The sequence below is a fragment of the Pogoniulus pusillus genome, chromosome 19 (genome assembly GCF_015220805.1).
Source record: "Pogoniulus pusillus isolate bPogPus1 chromosome 19, bPogPus1.pri, whole genome shotgun sequence".
In the NCBI taxonomy this organism is placed as follows: Eukaryota; Metazoa; Chordata; class Aves; order Piciformes; family Lybiidae; genus Pogoniulus; species Pogoniulus pusillus.
Genome location: NC_087282.1, coordinates 5,576,297 through 5,596,836, shown reverse-complemented (window position 1 = coordinate 5,596,836; position 20,540 = coordinate 5,576,297). Strand labels below are relative to the sequence as shown.

The 20,540-nt window shown below is 51.6% G+C and overlaps 1 protein-coding gene across 1 annotated transcript in view; it reads right to left on the bottom strand.

The window, feature by feature from the left end:
• OPHN1 (oligophrenin 1) overlaps positions 1-20,540 on the bottom strand; it is an 83,753-nt gene that overhangs the window by 29,643 nt on the left and 33,570 nt on the right. The window contains exons 3-9 of the mRNA XM_064159031.1: positions 20,359-20,420; positions 17,484-17,555; positions 7,687-7,788; positions 6,325-6,435; positions 5,515-5,619; positions 4,412-4,541; positions 2,115-2,215 (exon numbers count right to left, since the gene is read on the bottom strand). Of these exons, the coding sequence (XP_064015101.1) occupies positions 2,115-2,215; positions 4,412-4,541; positions 5,515-5,619; positions 6,325-6,435; positions 7,687-7,788; positions 17,484-17,555; positions 20,359-20,420 (683 nt within the window). The remainder of the gene's footprint in view (positions 1-2,114; positions 2,216-4,411; positions 4,542-5,514; positions 5,620-6,324; positions 6,436-7,686; positions 7,789-17,483; positions 17,556-20,358; positions 20,421-20,540) is intronic.

Sequence of the window (20,540 nt, the reverse complement as noted above, 5' to 3'; positions counted from 1 at the left end):
CCAACCTCATCACATTCAACAAGGCCAAGTGTAAGGTCCTGCACCTGGGTGGGAGCAATCCCAAACACAACTCCAGGTTGGGTGGGAAATGGCTGAGAGCAGCCCTGAGGAAAAGGCCCTGGGGGTCTGGGCTGATGAAAAGCTCAACAGGAGCCTGCAGTGTGAGTGCAGCCCAGACACAACCCTGTGCTGGGCTGCAGCAAGAGCAGTGTGAGCAGCAGGGCAAGGGAGGGGATTCTGCCCCTTGGCTCTGCTCTCCTCACACCCCACCTGCAGTCCTGGGTGCAGTTCTGGAGCCCTCAGCACAAGGAGGACATGGAACTGTTGGAGCCAGTCCAGAGGAGGCCACCAAGATGCTCAGAGGGCTGCAGCAGCTCTGCTGTGAGGACAGGCTACAAGACTTGGAGCTCTGCAGCCTGAAGAAGAGAAGGCTTCAAGGAGACCTTATAGTGGCCTTTCAGTGTCTACAGGAGGGCTGGGGAGGGACTACTGACAAGGTCTTGTAATGGCAGAGTGAGGAGGAATGGGTTTGAACTGGCAGAGAGGAGATTCAAACTAAATGTTAGGAAAGGGTTCTTTGCAGTGAGGGTAGTGAGGCACCAGCACAGGTTGCCCAGGTTGCCACGCTGCTCTCCTGGCTGTGTTCTCTGTGTGTTCCACTTGGTTGGGGGTTTTAAGAGCTTGTAACTGTAGCATTTGAGCATCAAGGCCCTGGCCTGCAGATGCAGATCACCAGAGTGCAAGGGTTTGGGCTGAGGACTGATTTACATCTTTCCAAGCCCTTGCCCTGCATTAATTGCCTGTAGCAGACATGTTTACGGCAGACAAGACAACAGATCTCTCCAGTCCTTGCTTTGGACATTTCTTTGCCAAAGTCTCTGCCAAGGGCTTCCAAAAAATACATTTTATTTTATGGCTGCAGCGTGCAGAGTGCTGCCAAAGAGCAAGCTGTGAGATCATGAACTGGAGAGCAGCACTCCTGCCTGGGAGGTCCCTGGGGGCTGTTGCTCCATGGCAGAGCAGGGCGGGAGGACTCAGCTGGCCGCGCTTGTATTGTATCATCCTGCATCCTGCCCCTCCTCTGTCACATTGAGGAACTGCAAGGAACTCCCAGACACTGGTAAAACCCAGAGCAGTTCTCCACATCGCTGCCTTTTTGCAGTGTAAAGCTGCCTCAACTCCTCCTCTCCCAGCACTGGTTCTCTGCACACATAACCAGTTTTAAGAAGATAAACCAGAATCACAAACCAGCGACTGTGTGAACATGCAAAAGGCAGTGAAATAACTGCATCTGGAAGCACTCCACTGACTTGAGTAATTCAAGTGCCTGCCATGGCTGCCAGAGGCATGTGTGCAGAGAGGCTGCAGGTTCACTGCCTGTTTGCAGGCATGGATACAAACTCAGCTTGCCTGGAAAGGCAGAAATTTCACACTAGACCAAACCTGCAACTCACCACTGCCTCACTAATGCTTAGTGTTAACACAAACCTCTGTCTCTGCTGCCAAACCCTACAGGCTTTGGGCCGTTTGAGGTCTCTTCCAACCTGGTTGATTCTATGATTCTATGCTTTGGGAGAGAGAGATGCAACTTCACAGAGCTGCTTCTCTTCACAGAGCTGCTTAGGACAAGGAAGAGTGGGTGCAGGCTAGAACACAGGAGGGTTCCACTTCAACATGAGGAGAAACTTCTTCACTGTGAGGATGACAGCACTGGAACTGGTAGCCAAGAGAGGTTGTGGAGTCTCCTTTCGTGGAGACTTTCAAAACCTGCCTGGATGTGCTCCTGGGTGATCCTGTTTTGGCAAAGGGGTTGGACTCGATGATCTCTGGAGGTCCCTTCCAACCCCTAACATCCTGTGATTCCTTCAGGTTGCACCAAGTCCCTGGGCTGTGCAGCCAGGAAGAGCAGAAGAGACAAGAAGCCCATCCCTGTGCTCTTGTGCCCAGGAGCCCTTCCACAGCTGGCAGACCTTGAGGACCAACTCTGCCAGGCCTTTGCTGCCCTGGACGTGGCACCTGTTTGTTTGCTTACAGAAGGAGATGATGTGGGCAGACTGAAGGTGAGACCTGATGTCTGGGTCAGCGTTTGCAGACATCCAAAGAAACCAACTCACTTGCTTAGCTCCAGGCTTCTGGTCCATGGGTGTCATCCGTAAGGTTTTTACCTCTTTTTCATACTGGCAGTAATATTTCACCCAGGAGATGCCCAATGCCCCTGCAGAGATACACAGGAAGCTGGAGTCAGAGACAACATCTCAGCTGGATCCAGTCAGCAAGGCATAGAGGGTGTTGCCCACATGTCCATGCTCCTCTGGGGATGGATTCGTTTCCCTCACCAGCAGATGCTAGAAGGAAAATGAGGAGGAGGAGGAGAAGGAGAAGGAGAAGGAGGAGGAGGAGGAGGAGTAAGAGGAAGAGGAAGAGGAAGAGAAGTAGGAGAAGGTGGAAAAGGAGGAGGAAGAGAAGGAGGAGGAGGTGGAAAAGAATGAGGAGGAAGAGAAAGAGGAGAAGGAGGAGAGGGAGGAGGAAGAGAAGGAGATGAAGGAGAAAGAGAAGGAGGAGGAGAAGGGGGAGGAGATGGAGGAGAAGGGGGAGGAGATGAAGGAGAAAGAGGAGGAGAAGGAGGAGGAGAAGGAGGAGGAGATGAAGGAGAAAGAGGAGGAGAAGGAGAAGGAAGAGGAGAAGGAGGAGGAGATGAAGGAGAAAGAAGAGGAGGAGAAGGAGGAGGAGCACTGGGCAGCAGCCACCTCAAACACCCTCCCAAAACCCTGCTGCAGAAGGAGTGTTTGTAGGACTCTGGTCCTGAGCCAGACTGGCTTTGCCCAGTCCAGCCAAGAGCTACACTGCCAGAATCCTACGTGGCTTGAATGCTTGTTTCACACAGACACCACTAATTGTTCCTGTTGATGAAAACCTGGTAGTAAAGACAAGAGCATCTTCAAACCACATTAAAGTTCCTACTTGCATCCCTTATCCTCACTTTTCTCTACTGAGCCCCTTTACATGAAGCACTTAACTGATATTTTTTCCTCTGTAACTTCTTTCTAAGCTGCAGCTGTTAGGAGGAACACTTCACACTCAGTTTGTAGGGGAAACATACACAGCAAACAGCCACTGGAATGCAGGGACAGGCAGCATTTGTTTGTGGTCTCAGGTTGCTGTCTGTGTGTTTTCTTCTCAAAGCAGGATAAACAGACACACAAATGTATGCAGAAACACAGCTGCTTGTAGCATCCAAACCCCAACTAGAAGCTGCAGATCCAGAGGCAACAGCTCTGCACACAGGCTGATGTCCCCTGAGTGCTCAAGCTTGCATGGCTATGGAAAGCTGCAGCTTTTACAGCATTTGTAACATGGAATCACAGAATTGTCAGGGTTAGAAGGGACCTCAAAGATCATCCAGTTCCAACTCCCTTGCCATAGGCAGGGACACCTCACAGTAGATCAGGCTGCTCAGAGCCACATCCAGCCTGGCCTTAAAAACATCCAGGGATGGGGCTTTGACCATCTCCTGACCAACCTGCTCCACTCTCATGGTGAAGAACATTTTCCTGACATCCAATCTGAATCTACTCACTTCTAATTTTACTCCATTCCCCCTAGTCCTACTATCACTACCTGACACCCTAAAAAGTCCCTCACCAACTTTCTTGTAGGCCCCCTTCAGATACTGGAGGCCACAATAAGGTCTCCTCAGAGCCTTTTCTTCTCCAGACTGAATAACTCAAACTCTCTCAGTCTGCCTCCATAGGACTGAACTGGATTTGCTTTGCTTTTGCACAGACTCATAACGAACTTTGCTCTCAGCAGCTTCACTCTGAGTGCTGGTAGAACACTTTAGCTGTGCTCAGATGCCCTCAGAGACACTCTGAGAGGGAAGCTGGGCAGGCCACCAGATTTGTCTTGATAAAACACAGCCAAAGAGCAACCTGCCAGAGCTCTGCTCTCTCCAGCGCTACAGCAGAGCAATAAATCTCATCTAATTTGAGCATAGGGCAATTAGCTGCTTGCTCAGACAGCTCATGGAACCTGCAGAAAGCTCAGTGCCACTGCGGAGAGAGCTGGCAGCTCAAGCTGTCAGTGATCCCTGGGTGCTGGCAGGGAGTGACACCCCCAGCAGCACAGCCCATGGTGCTGCCGCAGCTAAAGCTGGCCTAGGTGCAGGAGCTGAGTGGGGCCACAAGCAGGGCAGCCTGGGCTCATGTGTTCTCTACAGGCTGCCCAGAGAGGTTGTGGAGTCTCCTTCTCTGGAGGCTTTCAAAACCTGCCTGGCTGAGTTCCTGTGTGACCTACTCTAGCTGATCCTGCTCTGGTAGGGCAGGGGTTGGACTCAAAGATCTTCTGAGGTCCCTTCCAACCCCTAACATTCTGTGATTCTTCAATACACTGAGGAGGAGATAAAATCCATTACATTTCTCCTGTGTGTAGAGATAGCCCTCGATGGTTGGCTGCCCAGGTAGCTTGCAGGTTAGAGGAGCTTCTTTCATCCTCTTCTTCAGGTCTTCCAGCTCCTCCCGTGTGCTGGAGAAATGATTCCTTGTCTGTTAAGAGAAAGCCAAAAGAAGCACATTTGAACATGAGCCAAGAGAAAGCTGCAGGTGTTCCTGGTCAAGTTTTAAGTGTTCTGGCAGAAATGAATAGGTCCCCAGTGTAGAAAATGCAGAAGCCACTCCACAAATCCACATGAGAACTCCAGCTGTAAGAACACTGGGCTCTTAAAGAGGATTGAAGAGAAGAGGTTTAACATACCCTGCATGGAATGGGGCTGAGGAGTCATGACTGGGAGGGAGGGCACTTTTCTTTCAATAAGAGACTTAGCACCTTTTAAAGGCTAGGTGAAAGAGAAGGATGCAGCTGAACTCCTCTTTGCATCAGTGCTGAGGTAACAGGAGTGTTCTACAAACCTAGGGCATGGATCAGGCTACACTGCTTGGCATGAAACGAGTTTTAAAGAGTCACATCAACTCGGGGCACAAAGTCCAGGTGTTTTTACAGGACACCACTTAGACTAATGAATGACACCCAGCTTGGCACAGATTTGTGGCTGCTGTTCCACAGGAGTGAGGGCCAACCACGAAAGAGTGAGGATAAAAGAAACAGGACATGGATATTTCATCCCATGAGCACACTCAGCCAGCAGAGGAGCCTACCAAAGCACTTAAGCCCACATCATTAAGATCAGGATTGGAGGCCTTCTCAGAAGGTGAATACAACTGCAACCTGATGACACTGGAAGCAATTCTCAGGCTTGTTTATGCACCAGGTTAAGTGACACAACTGCTATAGTCCCTTCTGGGCAGAACTTGGTTTGAAACCCACTGTAATAGCACCTGTAGACTCTCTCCTGCAGGAGGGGAGAAAATATGTGTGAAGTGAGAAGGAAACAGCTTTATCTGCACCTCCCACTGTGCAAACACAGTCTGTTTTGCAAGGGAAAGCTTTGCCACATTTAAATCTAAATGAGAATGGAAGTCAAATGGAAACAAAGAGTCCTTCAGCTGGGCAGAAACTCACATTCTGCAGGCTGAGCTGAAGCTGCTGTTTGTAAGGGAGGAAATCCTGCGTGAGCTCAACTGTCAGATTGTTGTAGGTGAAGAGGCTGTGGAGAAAAGCCAGCACCTGCAGAGGAGAGGAAGGAGATGGAATCAGCTTCTCTTCTATATTTCTAACTGGGGGAAAGATAGGCAGGAAAGCTTCAGAAGTGACACGTGCAAACAGTTAGGGTTTTTTTAATTACAGTTTTGGAGTGATGCAAGTCTTGGTGTTACTTAGCCACCACAATGTCCCTCAAGCCCAAGTCTACCACCCACATGTGTGTCTTAAGAAAGCATGCCCTAAATGAAAGCCCCAGCTGGGAGAACAAGAGCAGACCTGCAGAGTCCAGGAGACCTACCCAGTCTCATGCTCAGCCACATCTGGGCAGATCCACCCATCGAGGGCAGGATCCCCACACAGAGCCACGAGCTGGGACCACTGCAGCCCATGATGTGACAGGTAAGCAGATAACACTTCTCTCCCTCTGAAGACAGCTGACACCAAACACAAAGTGCCTGAGATAATTCATAACGAGACCTCCAGCTCCCTACAGTGTCCAGCCTGTTCCTCGGGATCAGCTTACAGACAGGAGAAACAAGCCTGTGGTTTCACATTGCTCCAGCAAACACCACTAATGCTGTTAAGCTGCAGCAATCCAAGTGTGCAAGCTTAACTCCTGCTCCATCACAAGACTCCTCAGGATCAAATCCAGCCTGGTAACTCATCCCTCCCTGTGTCAGCATATCTGAGCATCAAACAGCAGGGCCTGAAAGGAAAGGAAGCTCCTACCGGTTCCACAATACTGAATTTCTTGCTCTCTTGAACTTCCTGGATCTGGTACACATATTCAAGGGAGGACTCAAAGAAATTGTGTCTCTCTTTGTCAACTTGAAGGTCAGCCTGGAAGAAAGAGGAAGAGGTGAAAAACAAAAGAGAATACATCACATCTAGCTTGACATTTGACTAGCTTTTGTCTGCCTGCCAAAGGTGTGCAGCACAGGTTTGGAACATCTGCCCAGGTCTGCACAGAATCAGAGGGCTGGAACTTTGGCCATTCTTCTCAGGTCTGCCCTGTCCTGGCTGCCTTTGCTTTACAAACCCAGAATCTCACTCCACTCTGCATGGAGAAAGCTTTCCTGCAGGGTGGTTGTTACTTTAGGGTAAGTTCCTTCTCCACCTGCAGCCCTGCTCTGGTGAGGGCAGGGTCACTATCATGATCCTCTTGCCTGACTCCAGCTGAGACTCCAAACCAGCAATTCCAGAGCTGCAGCCCCTGGCAGGACAACATGGCATGCCACAGTATCACAGCTGACAAAGGCTTTGCCTTGCAAAGATGTCTGTAGGTTGATCTGACAACTGGTTTGACAGATCTGATTTACCCAGCTCCTCTGATGTGGGCTGCAGCAGCTGCTGCTCTCCCTTCTCCTTGCAAGCATCTGCTAGGGGGAGAGGATCCCCTCTTCTGCCTGTGGCTCACCACCACCATGCACCTCTGCAAAGAGGAAACTAGGCTGGCCAAAATAATAACAATAACCAATTATTTTTCAGCCTGATCAGTTCTTTAATCCAGGTGAAAGGGTGGCCAAGGCCCAGCTGGGCTATTACAGAATGGTTTAGGTTGGAAGGGACCTCAAAGCTCATCCAGTTCCAACCCCCCTGCCATAGGCAGGGACACCTCCCACTAGAATAGGTTGTTCAAGACCTCATCCAACCTGGCCTTGAACACCTCCAGGGAGGTTGTGGAGCACAGAAGCACAGAATGTGATCTTTGATCACATTCTGTGCTTCTGTGCTCCACAACCTCCCTGGGCAACCTGTGCCAGTGTCTCACCACCCTCACCCTTTCCTAACATCTAGTTTGAATCTCCCCTCTGCCAGTTTAAACCCATTCCTCCTCATCCTGTCACTGCAATTATAGCTGGGCACTACTCACTACTGCAAGGGTGAGAAGAAGTGGTGATGATGATTACAATGAGCTATCACCTCAATATCTTGGTCTCCTCCACATGAACAGGCTTTAGGGACATTTAATTACTTATCAATTTCAACTAGTTCCTGAAAGGGATAATTTTGCCCCCATTTTCAAGATCTAGAGCAGCTGATGGTGTTGGTTCTGAATCCAACTCTGAAGAGAGCTCCCCACACACACACCTCCTGTAACTGGGATTCCTTCTTCTTGGAAGACAAATGTAAATGGCGATCCAGCATGGAATAGAACTTCTCACCATCCTTCTCAAACTTCTTCTTTCTCTCCTGTAAACACAAGAGTGGAAGCAGGACCAGTTACTGGCATTTTCCAGAAAAGAACATGCAGCAAGGCCAAGATCTTTTTGTGCAATTCAGTAAGCCCATGGGGCACTTCTGGCTGACCCACCAGAACAAGAGGTCACTCTTCCATTTGCGCTGCGTTCACAGCCTGTTGCCTAAGCAGGATTTAGGTGCACTTCTTGGAGGCCTCCCTGCAGATAGTTTGGTTCTGGCTGAGCTCCTGTCCACCTCAAACATGCCCACCACAGGCATGTAAACACAACTGGGGTCTGATGTGCTAAGCAAAAAACAGCTGGTGAAGGAACCACTGTAACAAAATTGTTTGCGCTGGAAGACACGAAAGGGTCGAGAACAAAAGGAGAGATTCAAGAATGAAACCCCAAGAGAAGGCAGGTAGGAGCTGAGCTGAGGGCCAGGCTGTGTGCTTGTGCCTTACAACAACAAGAGGGCTGTGGCAAATCAAGAAACAGCCATGAGTAGAAGCTGACAAATATCCACATCAGCTGGTAACTGAGCCATCGCAAGCAGCTGAATGGCTACAGTAAGGAAATTCCAGCCTGACAGCAGCCTCAAAGCCTGGTTCAAGCAGCTGAAGACTGGTGTGTACATACTGCAGGCTATGTATAGGATGCTGAAATCCTCTGCCTAGCTTTTGGAAGCTCAAGAAGGTGGAAAGCAGTGTTAGGAAAGCCCAGCCTGCTGTGGAATTCCTGCTGTCCTTTAGCAATTATCTCCTCAAAGCCCTGACCTTCTGGTCTCTGGTCCCCAGGCAGAAACAAATGAACAAGCAAACAGTGATGCCACCAGGAGATAGAGATGTGTCAGACTGCTGGATGTTAGGTTGTTCTCCTCATCAGTTCAGTAGTGAACACAAAGTTTGAAGCTGTGCTTCCTAAAGGAAGCCCTTTCTCTTTCTGTACTCAGTTCTGCTATGAAGTTTTGCTTTCCCATTCATAGAATCACAGAATCAGTCAAGGGTTGGAAGGGACCACAAGGAGCAGCCAGTTAAAACCCCCCTGCCATGCCCAGGGACACCCTACCCTAGAGCAGGCTGCCCACAGCCTCATCCAACACCTCCAGACCCTGCAATTAAATCCCTGAGGGGAAAAGCCTCTCCTGCAGTGCCAGGAACACTGCAACTCGGCCTTAGCAAATCTATGCCTTCCCATGAAGAGATCCATATCAAATCCAGAGGAGCAGAGAGTCTTCCAAGAGTGAAATCTCACTGAAGCAGAACTGCAGCTGTGGAGCTGGTGCCAGGAAGGTCTGTCAAAACAAACCACCACCCTCGTGACTAACACCCTGAGAAGTCAGCCCAAACCTAGAGAAGCAGAAGCCTTTGTGAGGGGCTCTAAGGCTGCACTTCTGGGCCAGCTGTGACATCAGCTGCCATGGCCAGCACAGCCAGGAGCTTGGGCTTGCTCTTGTTTCGGTACTGAGCAGCCCACCAAAGCCCATGGCCACAGAAGTGCAGTGAAACAGTGGAAGAGCTGCACCAAAAGCACAGGGGGCCAAGGCAGCTCTGCAGGTCTGCAGCTCACACCTCTCCTGCTGCCAACTTTTTGTACCTTGGAGAGGAGGACTTCAGCAGCAGCAGGTCCTGAAAGCCCCCACTGATGGTAAGCTACCTCCAAACTCAACCAACAAGAGCTCAGCTTCCCCTGCAGACGTGGCACATGGAAGTGGACTCTCAGCCCTGCTCCCATGGAGACCCACAGGTGAGCAGATGAACATGAGGCATGGCTCAAGGTGACCTGTCCTGCCTCTCCATGCCAGTGAGTTGCAAACATGGGGTGACTCTGCTGTCCCCACTCTGGTCATGAGGGATGGTAACATTAGAATCACAGAATGTTAGGGGTTGGAAGTGACCTCAAAAGATCATCCAGTCCAAGCCCCTGCCAGTGCAGGATCACCTACAGCAGGTAAACAGGAATGCATCCAGGTGGGTTTGGAATGTCTCCAGAGAAGGAGACAATCTCTCTGGGCAGCCTGCTCCAGTCCAGAGCAGGGACCAATCTTTACTTCTTTACTGTAAGGGTCCCAGAGCACTGGCACAGGCTCCCCAGAGAGGCTGTGGAGTCTCCTCTGGAGACTTTCAAGGCCTGTGTGGATGTGTTGCTGTGTGACCTGAGCTAGACTGGATGGTCCTGCTCTGGCAGGGGGGTTGGACTGGATGATCTCTTTGTGTCCCTTCCAACCCCTGACATCCTGTGAGCCTGTGATCTCTCTCACCCTCTGCCCTCTGTTTTACAGCCCCAGGAGCTGCAGGAAAGCAGGATGAGGAGCAGCTACCTGCCAGAGCCTGGTCGTGCTGTGGCCAGGCAGGAGAATGGTGCTAGGCAAGGGGGACTTGCCTGTGTGCAGCTGCCTGGCAGTTTGTGGCTCCCAGTGAGAGGAGCACCTCAGCCCCAGGAGAGTTGATGTCACTGTAGGTGGCCACGGTGCCTGTGCAGATGGCCAGAGGGCCACCAGCCTATGAGGAAACCATGAACTGTGGGTGGCTGTGGTGCCCATGCAGACAGCTGCAGGACCATGAGTCCAAGGGGAGGCTGTGAGCTGTGGATGGCTGCGGTGCTTATGGTAGATGGCCACAGGACCACAAGCCCATGAGGAAACCACAAGCTGTGGGCAGTCATGATGCCTCTGCAGATGGCCACAGGACCACAAGCCCACAGCTGCAGGGGAGACCATAAGCTAGGGCACATAGAGCAGCTCTTCCTCTAGCTCACATGGGCAGCACCTCACAGAAAGACCCAGCCCATCCTACAGCAGAGGCTGGGAGATGAGAGGACTGGTGAGAAGAAAGGGAAGCCTGGGCAGCAATGGAAGAGCTTTTTCCATGGCAGGAGCTGGGAGGGCAGACAGCAGCTCCTTCAGGGAATGCCTCGCAGGTGGGCAGGGGGACAGGGCTATGCCAGGGGTGTGGAATTTCAAGCATTCCCCAGGGATCATCAAGACCAAGAGCCGAGATGGACAGCAGTGCGTGGAGTGCCGCTCGCTCCTGCAGAGAGCTGCTGCTGCTGCTGCTGCATGGAAAGGAGCACAGCACAGAGCAGCATTTTCGGCTGCTAAAAGGGACTTTGCCAATCACTTCCCTCTCTGGCTAATTAACATATAACTGAAAAGCAGAAGGATGAACTACAGATCCTGCCTGCTTGTCAAGCCAAGGCTTCTAACAGCTTGTTGGCTGCTGAACAGAGCAAGCCAAGACAAAAAAATACACCACCGAAAACCCACCCAGACTGAAGCATGAACTGAAGCATGAACACAAATTAGTTCCTCATGAATATTCCACACAGGACAGCATTACCTCCCCGTTAGGATCTGCCAAGTTCAAGAAGCCACTCAACTTTTTTTGCTCACCAAGAGGAACAGAGCTGATTGCACCTGACTGCAGGCAGAGTCCTGCAGCAGCAAAGGCACCCAAGCGCTCTTCAAAAGCTTCAGCAGATGCTGTGTTAACCAGGAACAAGCAGGAGTCCTCCCAGCACCATCAGCTGCCTGTCCAGCAGCCAAGCCACCAGCAGCTTCAGCCAGCTCTGTGTGGGACAGGGGCAAAGCTGGGGCCCCCCAGCAGCCCCTGGGTTCCAATTTGAGCAAGAGATGGAGCAGGGAAGGACTGCAAGGAGGGAGGGCCAAAGAGAGTTGGCAAAACTCTCCCTTAACCTTTAGCTGCTAATTAGGATCCTCTGAAACTCCCTTCCCAGAACAGACAGCAGGCTGCAAGCCACAGCCCAGCTCACAGGGCTACTTCTTTTAAAGACAATGGAAAAGAAATTAAATGAAACACACTTTGCTTGCCAGGAGCTTCCACCTCTGAACACAGCTGAGGGGCTGAGGTGGGAGACTAGCAGCCAGCAGCATGTGCAGCTGGCCAGTAACGACAGACAGGCACACAGCTGGCACTGGGTGACCCCAGGCTCCTCGCTCTCATATCCTCATCCTGGCTGCCTCCTCAGACATGGCTCTGAGCAACTTCACAAGTGGATAGCCTGAAAATATGGAGTGGACTCATATCTGCTGCATTTCCCAGCCCAGTGTGCCCTGTTTTGACAGAGGTAACAGTAAAAAAATTGCAGCAGAGCAACTGTGTGCTCATGACATGGACACACAGCAACGGACACAGGCGGTGACATGGCCACCACCACTCCATGAATGCAGCACTGAGTCAACTCAAACCCCAGTCTGGAGAAATCTCAAGCTGCTGCTGCTGCTGGAGAGGAGCTGAAGCCATGAGATGGGCAGCAGGTTCTGCCTCAGCTTCTGCCAAAGAGTGGAGGGAAGAAATGGGAAGAAAAGAAGTGTGTTCATGTGGAAAGAAACACTTCACGCTTGAGCTTAACTGACTTCTGTGATGCATCTGCAGATGATACAACAAAAAGAATGTGTAGAAGTGAGGGGTGGAGAAGGAGCACTGCTGAAAAACCACACTCAGTTCAGCCTGGCCTTTTTTTCCCTTCATCCACTGCCTTCTCTTAAAAGCTCCTTAGATCTTCCTCCCACAGAGACACAAAGCAAGCACAAGTTACTGTCCTCCCTTTCTTTGAAAGCGTTTAGCCATGAAATATTGGCAACAGGATTAATCAGGTGCTTTTAGGAAGGAAAGTTACCTCCTGTGTGAGAGCCTCAGGAAGGACACTGCATTTATTCAGCACCCCAGAGTGGAGAAACCTTCCCCCAGCAGCTTACACTGAGCCCAAGCAAGCTTCTTGCTCTCTGCCTTTGTTTTGCTTTTGTGTTTTGGGTTTGGTTTGGGGTTTTGTGCTGGGTTTGTGGTTTGTTTTTTTTTAACTGTCTTCTTCCAAGTGGAATTGGAATGGAACTTTCCCTATTCATGTGCTCCTAAACCTTATGACTGCAGCCAGGCTACAGAGCTTGCCCACAGCTGGCAGGCTGCTGGCAGGGAGGCAGGGACAGGCACTGGCCACGTGGCAGCACCCTGAGGGGGTCTGTCCTTCGAGGTGGGGTGAGGAGGGTGCTCTCCTCAGGATGCTGCAGAGCTGTGTCTGCTGCAAAACACTGCCATTACTGTGCTGCAGGGCTCTGGAATGTGTGCTGAGTAACACCATGCTCCCCATGGGACCCCACCATGCCTCCCCTGCCATGCCAATCTGCAGTGGGTGCACTCTCCTAATTGCCCCTCCTCATCCAGCATTCCACCACCCCATGTACTGCTCTGCTGCTTTTCCAGCCTCACAGTCAGGTATGGCTTCAGCAAACATGGCTGCTGCCCAGCAGACATGGCACATGGCACAACATCCACTGAGTTCACTGCCTGGACTGAGTATGTGGTTCTGCCTCCAGGAATATGACCTAACAGCAAAGGAAGAACAGACAACCCATGTGCACTCACCCTTAAGCAACACCAAAGCAGTGCTGCACCTCCAGCCATGGCTCTTTAGCTTCTCTCCCATGAGGAGAGACTGAGGGAGCTGAGGCTGTTCAGTCTGGAGAGTAGAAGGCTCCTAGGTAACCTTATTGTGGCCTTGCATTATCTTAAGGGGGCCTACAAGAAAGCTGGGGAGAGACTTTAGGCTGTCAGGTAGTGATAGGACTGGGGGGGAATGGAACCAAGCTAGAAATGGGTAAATTCAGACTGGATGTTAGGAAGAAGTTGTTCAGCATGAGGGTGCTGAGAGCCTGGAATGGGTTGCCCAGGGAGGTGGTGGAAGCCTCATCCCTGGAGGTGTTTAAGGCCAGGCTGGATAAGGCTGTGGGCAGCCTGCTCTAGGGTAGGGTGTCCCTGCCCATGGCAGAGGGGTTGGAACTGGCTGATCCTTGTGGTCCTTTCCAACCCTGACTTATTCTATGATTCTATGAGTCTGAGTAAGGTGTCATAAATGGGTCATAAATAAGGTGATAAATGGGTCAGCCCTGGGGACCCTGATCCTCTGCTTTTATTTTTTGATGTCTAAGCATGCAAACATTTACCAACAAATCACTGGAAGAGCAATGATTGAATCATAGAATGGTTTGGGCTGGAAGGGACTTTAAAGATCATTTAGTTCCAACCCCCCTAGCATGGGCAGGGACACCTTCCACTACACCAGGTTGCTCAACATGGCCTTGAACACCTTCAGTAAGGGGGTATCCATGACCTCCCTGGGCAACCAGTGTCTCACCACCCTCATTGTAAGGAACTTCTCTCTAATATCTAGTCCAAATCTCTCCTCCTCAGGCTTCAATCCATTTCCTCTCCTCCTAGCTTCCTTGGCCATCAAGATACATCCTCAAAGAGTCAAGGTGTCCAGGGGAGCACCATGTACAGGTGCCCCCGGGGGTTTGTGGAGTCTCCCTCCTCTCTAGAGATACTCAGAACCCACCTGGATGTGTTCCTGTGTGGTCTGGTATAGGAGATCCTGATCTGCAGGGGAGTTGGACTGGATGAGCTTTCAAGGTCCCTTCCAGCCCCTGACATTCTGTGATTCTGTGATGTACACAACAAATTTCATAGAATTATAGAATGGTTTGGGCTGGAAGGGACCTCCAAAGGTCATCTAGTCTACCCACCCCCATTTATTCATGGGTCACTTGCAACCACAGCTGCTGCATCTACCTGAGGATGCTATCACCAGTAACTGGCTCCCCCAGCAACTGGCTCCCACAGGTGCGTGGCTAGCAGGAGAAGGTGGCTGCAGCAGGTCCCAAGTGACAGCCCAGAGGCTGCCATGTGTGGGAGCTCACCCTCAGGCTGAGGAGATTCCATTCATCCCCTGAAAATGGGTTAATGCAGACTCAGATGTCTCAGTCAAGACTGACTGGCTGCTCTCCAACCAGAGTCATCACAAAGACCCAATTCAAAGCCTTTTCCTATCTGGCTTCAGCATCTTGTGAAGAGAACAGAAAACATCTCACAGGAGGCGACTCAGCCAAGCTATGGAAACGAAGCAGAGGGCACAAATGCCCTGTGTCATGTCTCTGCTCTGCTGCACAGCCTGGCCCTGGCCTCTCTCCTCCCTGGTGTAAAGCAGGAAGGATCCACTCGGGTGACGCCAGTCAGCAGAGGTACAGCAGAACGGGAGAGAGACTCCCTGCTGACAGAGCCCCACTGTGAGGAGCCCTCATTTGTGTTTCTTGCCTTCTGCTGACGGATGTGACTGACCCCAAGGAGCTCTGCAAGCTGGCAGTGAAAGATACAACTGACCCCAAGGAGCTCTACAGGCTGGCAGTGAAGGATGTGACTGACCCTCAAGGAGCAATGCAGGCAGCAGTGAAGGATGTGACTGACCCTCAAGGAGCAATGCAGGCGGCAGTGAAGGATGTGACCGACCCCAAGGAGCTCTGCAGGCTGGCAGTGAAGGATGCAACTGACCCCAAGGAGCTCTGCAGGCTGGCAGTGAAGGACACAACTGACCCCAAGGAGCTCTGCAGGCTGGCACTGAAGGATGTGACTGACTCCAAGGAGCTCTGCAGGCTGGCACTGAAGGAAGGCTTTGCACCCAGGCAAGACCTGGAGCACACAGTGCAGTGGGACCCAGGCCAGAGTGGGCTCCTGTCAGCAATGCATCAGGTGAAGGCAAGGCTCTGGAGTGGGCAAGGCTCAGTGTTGCACTCCACCATTGGGTGCAGTCGTTAAGGTGGCACCTGTTGGGAGGAGCAGACCAGACAAGAGGCCCTCAACTGACCAACCAGGGATTCCATCCCATGGACATCACATTCAACACAAAGCTGAGGGAACACCAGGGGAAAGCCTGTGTCTGAGGAAGACTCAGTCTTCAATCTTGATCCTTGTATTCTTGAATCCAGTTCCAGAACTAAGCTCCTTAATCTGGTTCCTGTCTGCCACTGAGCCCAGTCTGGGACTTCCTCAGTGACTGCCCACAGCATCAGGGGTGACTGTGGCTAACTGCCACTGGGGGTTAGATTTGGTCATTGGTTTGTATCTGTTCCATTTTATTGCTACTTGTATGAAACCAGTTCTAGTTTTCCTTTGTACCCCATCAGTGTGAGAGTGCTTCACGCAGAGTGTCTGTCACTCATCTAGTGGCCAGCCCAGCCCTAACTCTTCACACCTACAAATGCAGTGGGTGGCAAGTGCTTCCCTGCAAGCTCCTGCACCCCAGCACTCCTGCAGAGCTGTGGCAGAGCCCTCTCCTCACCAAGGAGCACCTGACAGTCATGTTCCTTCTATGAAACAAAACCCAAAGCCAAACCACACAGAGCTCCAAGCAACCTGCCATGAACCCCTACCGCCTGCCACCTCTCTCAACTGCTTCTGAGCTGCACCCTCCCATGGTCACTGACTGATGCCTGCACCCTGTCCCATCAGCAGAGACCAAGGAAGGGCTGTATGTTGCCAGGTGAATCTGTGTCAGTGCTCAGAGCATCTGCTGCCCAGACCACACCCACCAACTGTGTTGAGACACTTGCCTGTTGCCAGCTGGGCAGCAGCTCTGGAGCAGGAGACAGGGTCCAAGACACACAGGCATGGCTCTTGGAGCAGAGAGGATCCCAGGCTGGACACAAAGTAATTTCTACATGCCTCAAGGGCTACTTGAGAAGAAGACAGCCTGAAGAACACTTTAATACTGTCATCTTAATATTTGTAGACCATTGCCCTCAACTTAAGTGTTCTATAAACACAGAGGGGAAAATAAGCTGGGCTTTGACCCCAGAGCCACTTCCTAAATCTGCTAGTGCAGGAAGATCAACCAGGAGGGAGCTTCCTCTCAGCCCTGGGCATGTCCACCTGCTCATAACACACAGATCTGCTGCAAAACCCACTGGCAAGCTGGTGAAGAGGTGAGAAGGCTGGGAGGAGAGGAGGCCTCCTCCCTGTACTAGCTCAGGCAGCTTCACCAGCACAAGGCTGCTGGCCACAGCCACCACCTGGGCCATGCTCATGCTACTGCAGAATGCATCTACACACACTGAGCAGTACAGGGGGTTCTGAAGGGCAGGATGGTGACCAAAGACCGTTTCTCAGATCCTGTATTTATTAAATGTCAAAGGCTCCAGATGGGCTGGGCTGAATCCAAGCCCTAAATGCTCTCCAAAACAGCTCCATTTCTGCACTGGTTCAGAGCCAGCCCCAATTCAAGCAGCCTCTGAGTAACATGGAACCTGGATTTCTTGATAGCAGGGAAGGGAAAAATAATCTTTTCTGCTCAACATGTGCAGGATTGGCCTTTTATAGGTTGCTTCTTTCAAAATTTGGTCCATCTGAAAGACTCATTATGCTTTATTGAAATATTTCATGACAAAAGCCCTATGACCACAAGCAAGCACTGCCTGCCTGCCTCTGCTGCTCTCTCCCTCCTGCTCTAAGAGTCACTCAGCTGAAGAAAGTATTTTATTCTCAACAGCACTGAACAAACAAAGAGGAGAAGAGAGAAGGAAGCAAAGAGTGTCTCCTGATCACTGCTCAACACAAGTGCTCCTTGCTCACAATGGAGACAGCACTGGAATTAGGCCAGAAGAGAGCCCAAAGAATTCAGCAAAAGGTTTTTGGAGCTGCTTATGATTGAAAAATCAGACTAAAAGTCACAGCACAGCCTCCCTCGTGCCAGCAGCTGAAAGGCAGCATTAAATGGGGAAGGATGAATTTGAAATGCAGCACAACAATAGCCTGCTTTTCTAAGAAAACCAACCAAAGAAACCCCCAAAAAGCAGGAGAAAAAACCCCAACAGCCCAGAATGCAAACAGAGAAAACAAATAAACGACACCAACTGAGCCTTACCTTGGTGAATCCTATTTGCTCCTTGCGAAAGCTTTCCAGAGGTTTGATCAGCAGATCACTGGCATTCTGCACCTACAGCACAAGCAAAGAAATGGTTCAGTTACAGCACCCAGAATCATTTTCCCCTAACTAGAGGCTGAACTGGGCTAGAAGCCAAGAAACTCTGACTTTAAATGTGTCTGACTTGCAAACTTGCTCCCTCTCTGTAAGTGAAGTCACTTAACCCATCCATGGCTACCTTTAATACACAGAAAAGCCCTTTCACAGAATCACTGAGTGTCAGGGGCTGGAGGGGACCTCCAGAGATCATCCAGTCCAACCTTCCTGCCTGACCAGGATCACCCAGGGCAGGCTGCAGGGGAACACATCCAGGTGGGGTTTGAAAGCCTCTAGAGAAGGAGACTCCACAGCCTCTCTGGGCAGCCTGCTCCAGTGCTCCATCACCCTCTCCATAAAGAAGTGTCTTCTCATGCTGAGGTGGAAGCTCCTGTGTTCTAGTTTGTACCCACTGGTCCTTGTCCTTGGGCACCATCCAAAAGAGCCTGGCACCTTCATCCTCACACTACCCCTCAGATATAGAATCATAGAATCAACCAGGTTGGAAGAGACCTCCAACCTCAGCCAGTCCAACCTAGCACCCAGCCCTAGACAATCAACCAGACCATGGCACTAAGTGCCTCAGCCAGGCTTGGCTTCAACACCTCCAGGGACGGTGACACCACCACCTCCCTGGGCAGCCCATTCCAATGCCAATCACTCTCTCTGACAACAACTTCCTCCTAACATCCAGCCTAGACTTCCCCTGGCACAGCTTCACACTGTGTCCCCTTGTTCTGTAGCTGGGTGCCTGGCAGCAGAGCCCAACCCCACCTGGCTACAGCCTCCCTTCAGATAGTTGCAGACAGCAATGAGCTCTGCCCTGAGCCTCCTCTTCTGCAGGCTGCACACTCCCAGCTCCCTCAGCCTCTCTTCACAGGGCTGTTCTCCAGGCCCCTCACCATCTTTGTCACCCTTCTCTGGACACATTCCAGTATCTCAATATCTCTCTTGAACTGAGGAGCCCAATCTCTATTTATAGACATTGATAAGATCCCCTCTCAGCCTTCTCCTCATTGCATGTAAGGCTTGGGGAAACACTGTAGAATACAGCTGAGTTTCCACAGCCTGCCACCAGCCCTGTGCCACAGGCTGTGCCCAGGCAGGACAATCCTGTCAGTGCCAGCACCTGCCACCCACCCCATTTTAGGAGAACCACTGGCCACAGGAAGGCTGGGAGCACGGGATGTTCTTTGCTGGCTGGGCGAGCCCTCACATGGAGCAGCCCCAGGAGGCTGGGCTGCTTGTTTCTCTCTCAGAACAGCACAAAGCAGAACAAATACATCCCCAAAGCACACTGGAGGCTTCAGCTCAGCTGGGTCTAAGCCCATAGCAAGCTGCCCCGCCTGCTCTGACAGGACAGAAGGGAGCAGAGATGTGCTGCTGTCACAGGCCCTCTTCTGAGCTCCAGAGAGGGGGAGAGAGGCTGAGAAGGGGATGTGGCACTGCACTGCCATGATCCCTTCAGCTGACTTAAGTTGATCAACGTGGTGAGAGCGTGAAACTTTCTGAGCAGGCTTCTGCAAAGGACTGGTCCTACAAGCAGGGGGCAGAAAAGTTGGGCAGCATCCCTAAAAGCAGTCACAATCCTTTCTGCCCACTTATACCCACTGCCAAAGGAGCCACACTACCTGGGATGTAGTGGCTGTAAGGAATAAAGAAATCTTAACAGCTTTCCTCCAGTCTCTGACTGGTTTCCTCCTGCTCCCTGCCTGCCTGCGGTCCCACGCTGGGGATGTCCCCACGGCGTGTCCCAGCCAGCAGCCTGGCACAAGCTCTCGCTGCTGCACGAGGCAGAGCAAAGTGAAGCCAAGCAGCACATTCCTGGCATGCTGTAAAAGCTCTCCACCGAGCCTACCCTTCGTGTTTTTCCTGGACTTAGGAGTGCAAGGGGAAGCCAGCACTCAGCGCTGGAGGAGCTCTGCAGAGGCAGAGGGCACAGCGCAGCGGGAAAGAGAAGGCAACGCAGCGCCTGCGGAGTTGTGCCAGTGAGGGCAGGGGCACAGGGCAGGGGTGGGGGCAAAAAACAAAGCTAAAAAATACATTTTGCTTCTTATTCTTTCATCACAAAGCCAGCTCACATCCACCTGGCTCTGCAGAGCAAACCTGCTGCAGATGCTCAGAGGGCTGGTGCAGCTCTGCTATGAGGACAGGCTATGAGTTGGGGCTCTGCAGCCTGGAGGAGAGAAGGCTTTGAGGAGACCTTGGAGTGGCTTTCCAGTATCTGAAGGGGGCTACAGGAGGGCTGGGGAGGGACTACTTAAAGGGTCTTGTAATGACAGGATGAGGAGTAATGGATTTAAACTGGCGGAGGGGAGATTTAGAGTAGATGTTAGAAGTTCTTTACAGTGAGGGTGGTGAGAGACTGGCACAGGTTGCCCAGGGAGGTTGTGGATCCACAGCCTCCCTGGAGGTGTTCAAGGCCAGGTTGGATGAGGCTTTGAGTGACCTGTTCTAGTGGGAGGTGTCCCTGCCCATGGCATAGGGGTTGGAACTGGATGAGCCTTGAAGTCCATTCCAACCTAAACTATTCTGTGCTCCTATGGCAGGGTCCTGGGGCTCCTGCCTGGCAGGAGGAGTGCTGGACACTGTGTAGGACAACTTCTCCCCATCCCTGCCAAGCACTTCCCCTTAGCTCAGGGCCCACAGCGATGGCAGCAAGCACCAGACACTGTACAAAGCACAACACTCCCAGTGCTCCCCAGATTCCATGGTACCTTGGGCATTTAAACATTGTGATGAGGCAGTAATTACCAGAGCACAGTTCAGATCACCTTACCATCATGGATCTCTCCAGCTCTACCTCCTGGAGCAGTTCTGCAAACTCCTTGAAGGACTCAGCTGTCAAGAAAAGAAGAGGATGTTCAGTGGAGCTGGCATGTGGCACTGAGGCATGGGACATGCCCAAACTTGCCTGCACCTCCAGCATCACCAAATTAGGCTTGCCAAAACAAAAGGGAG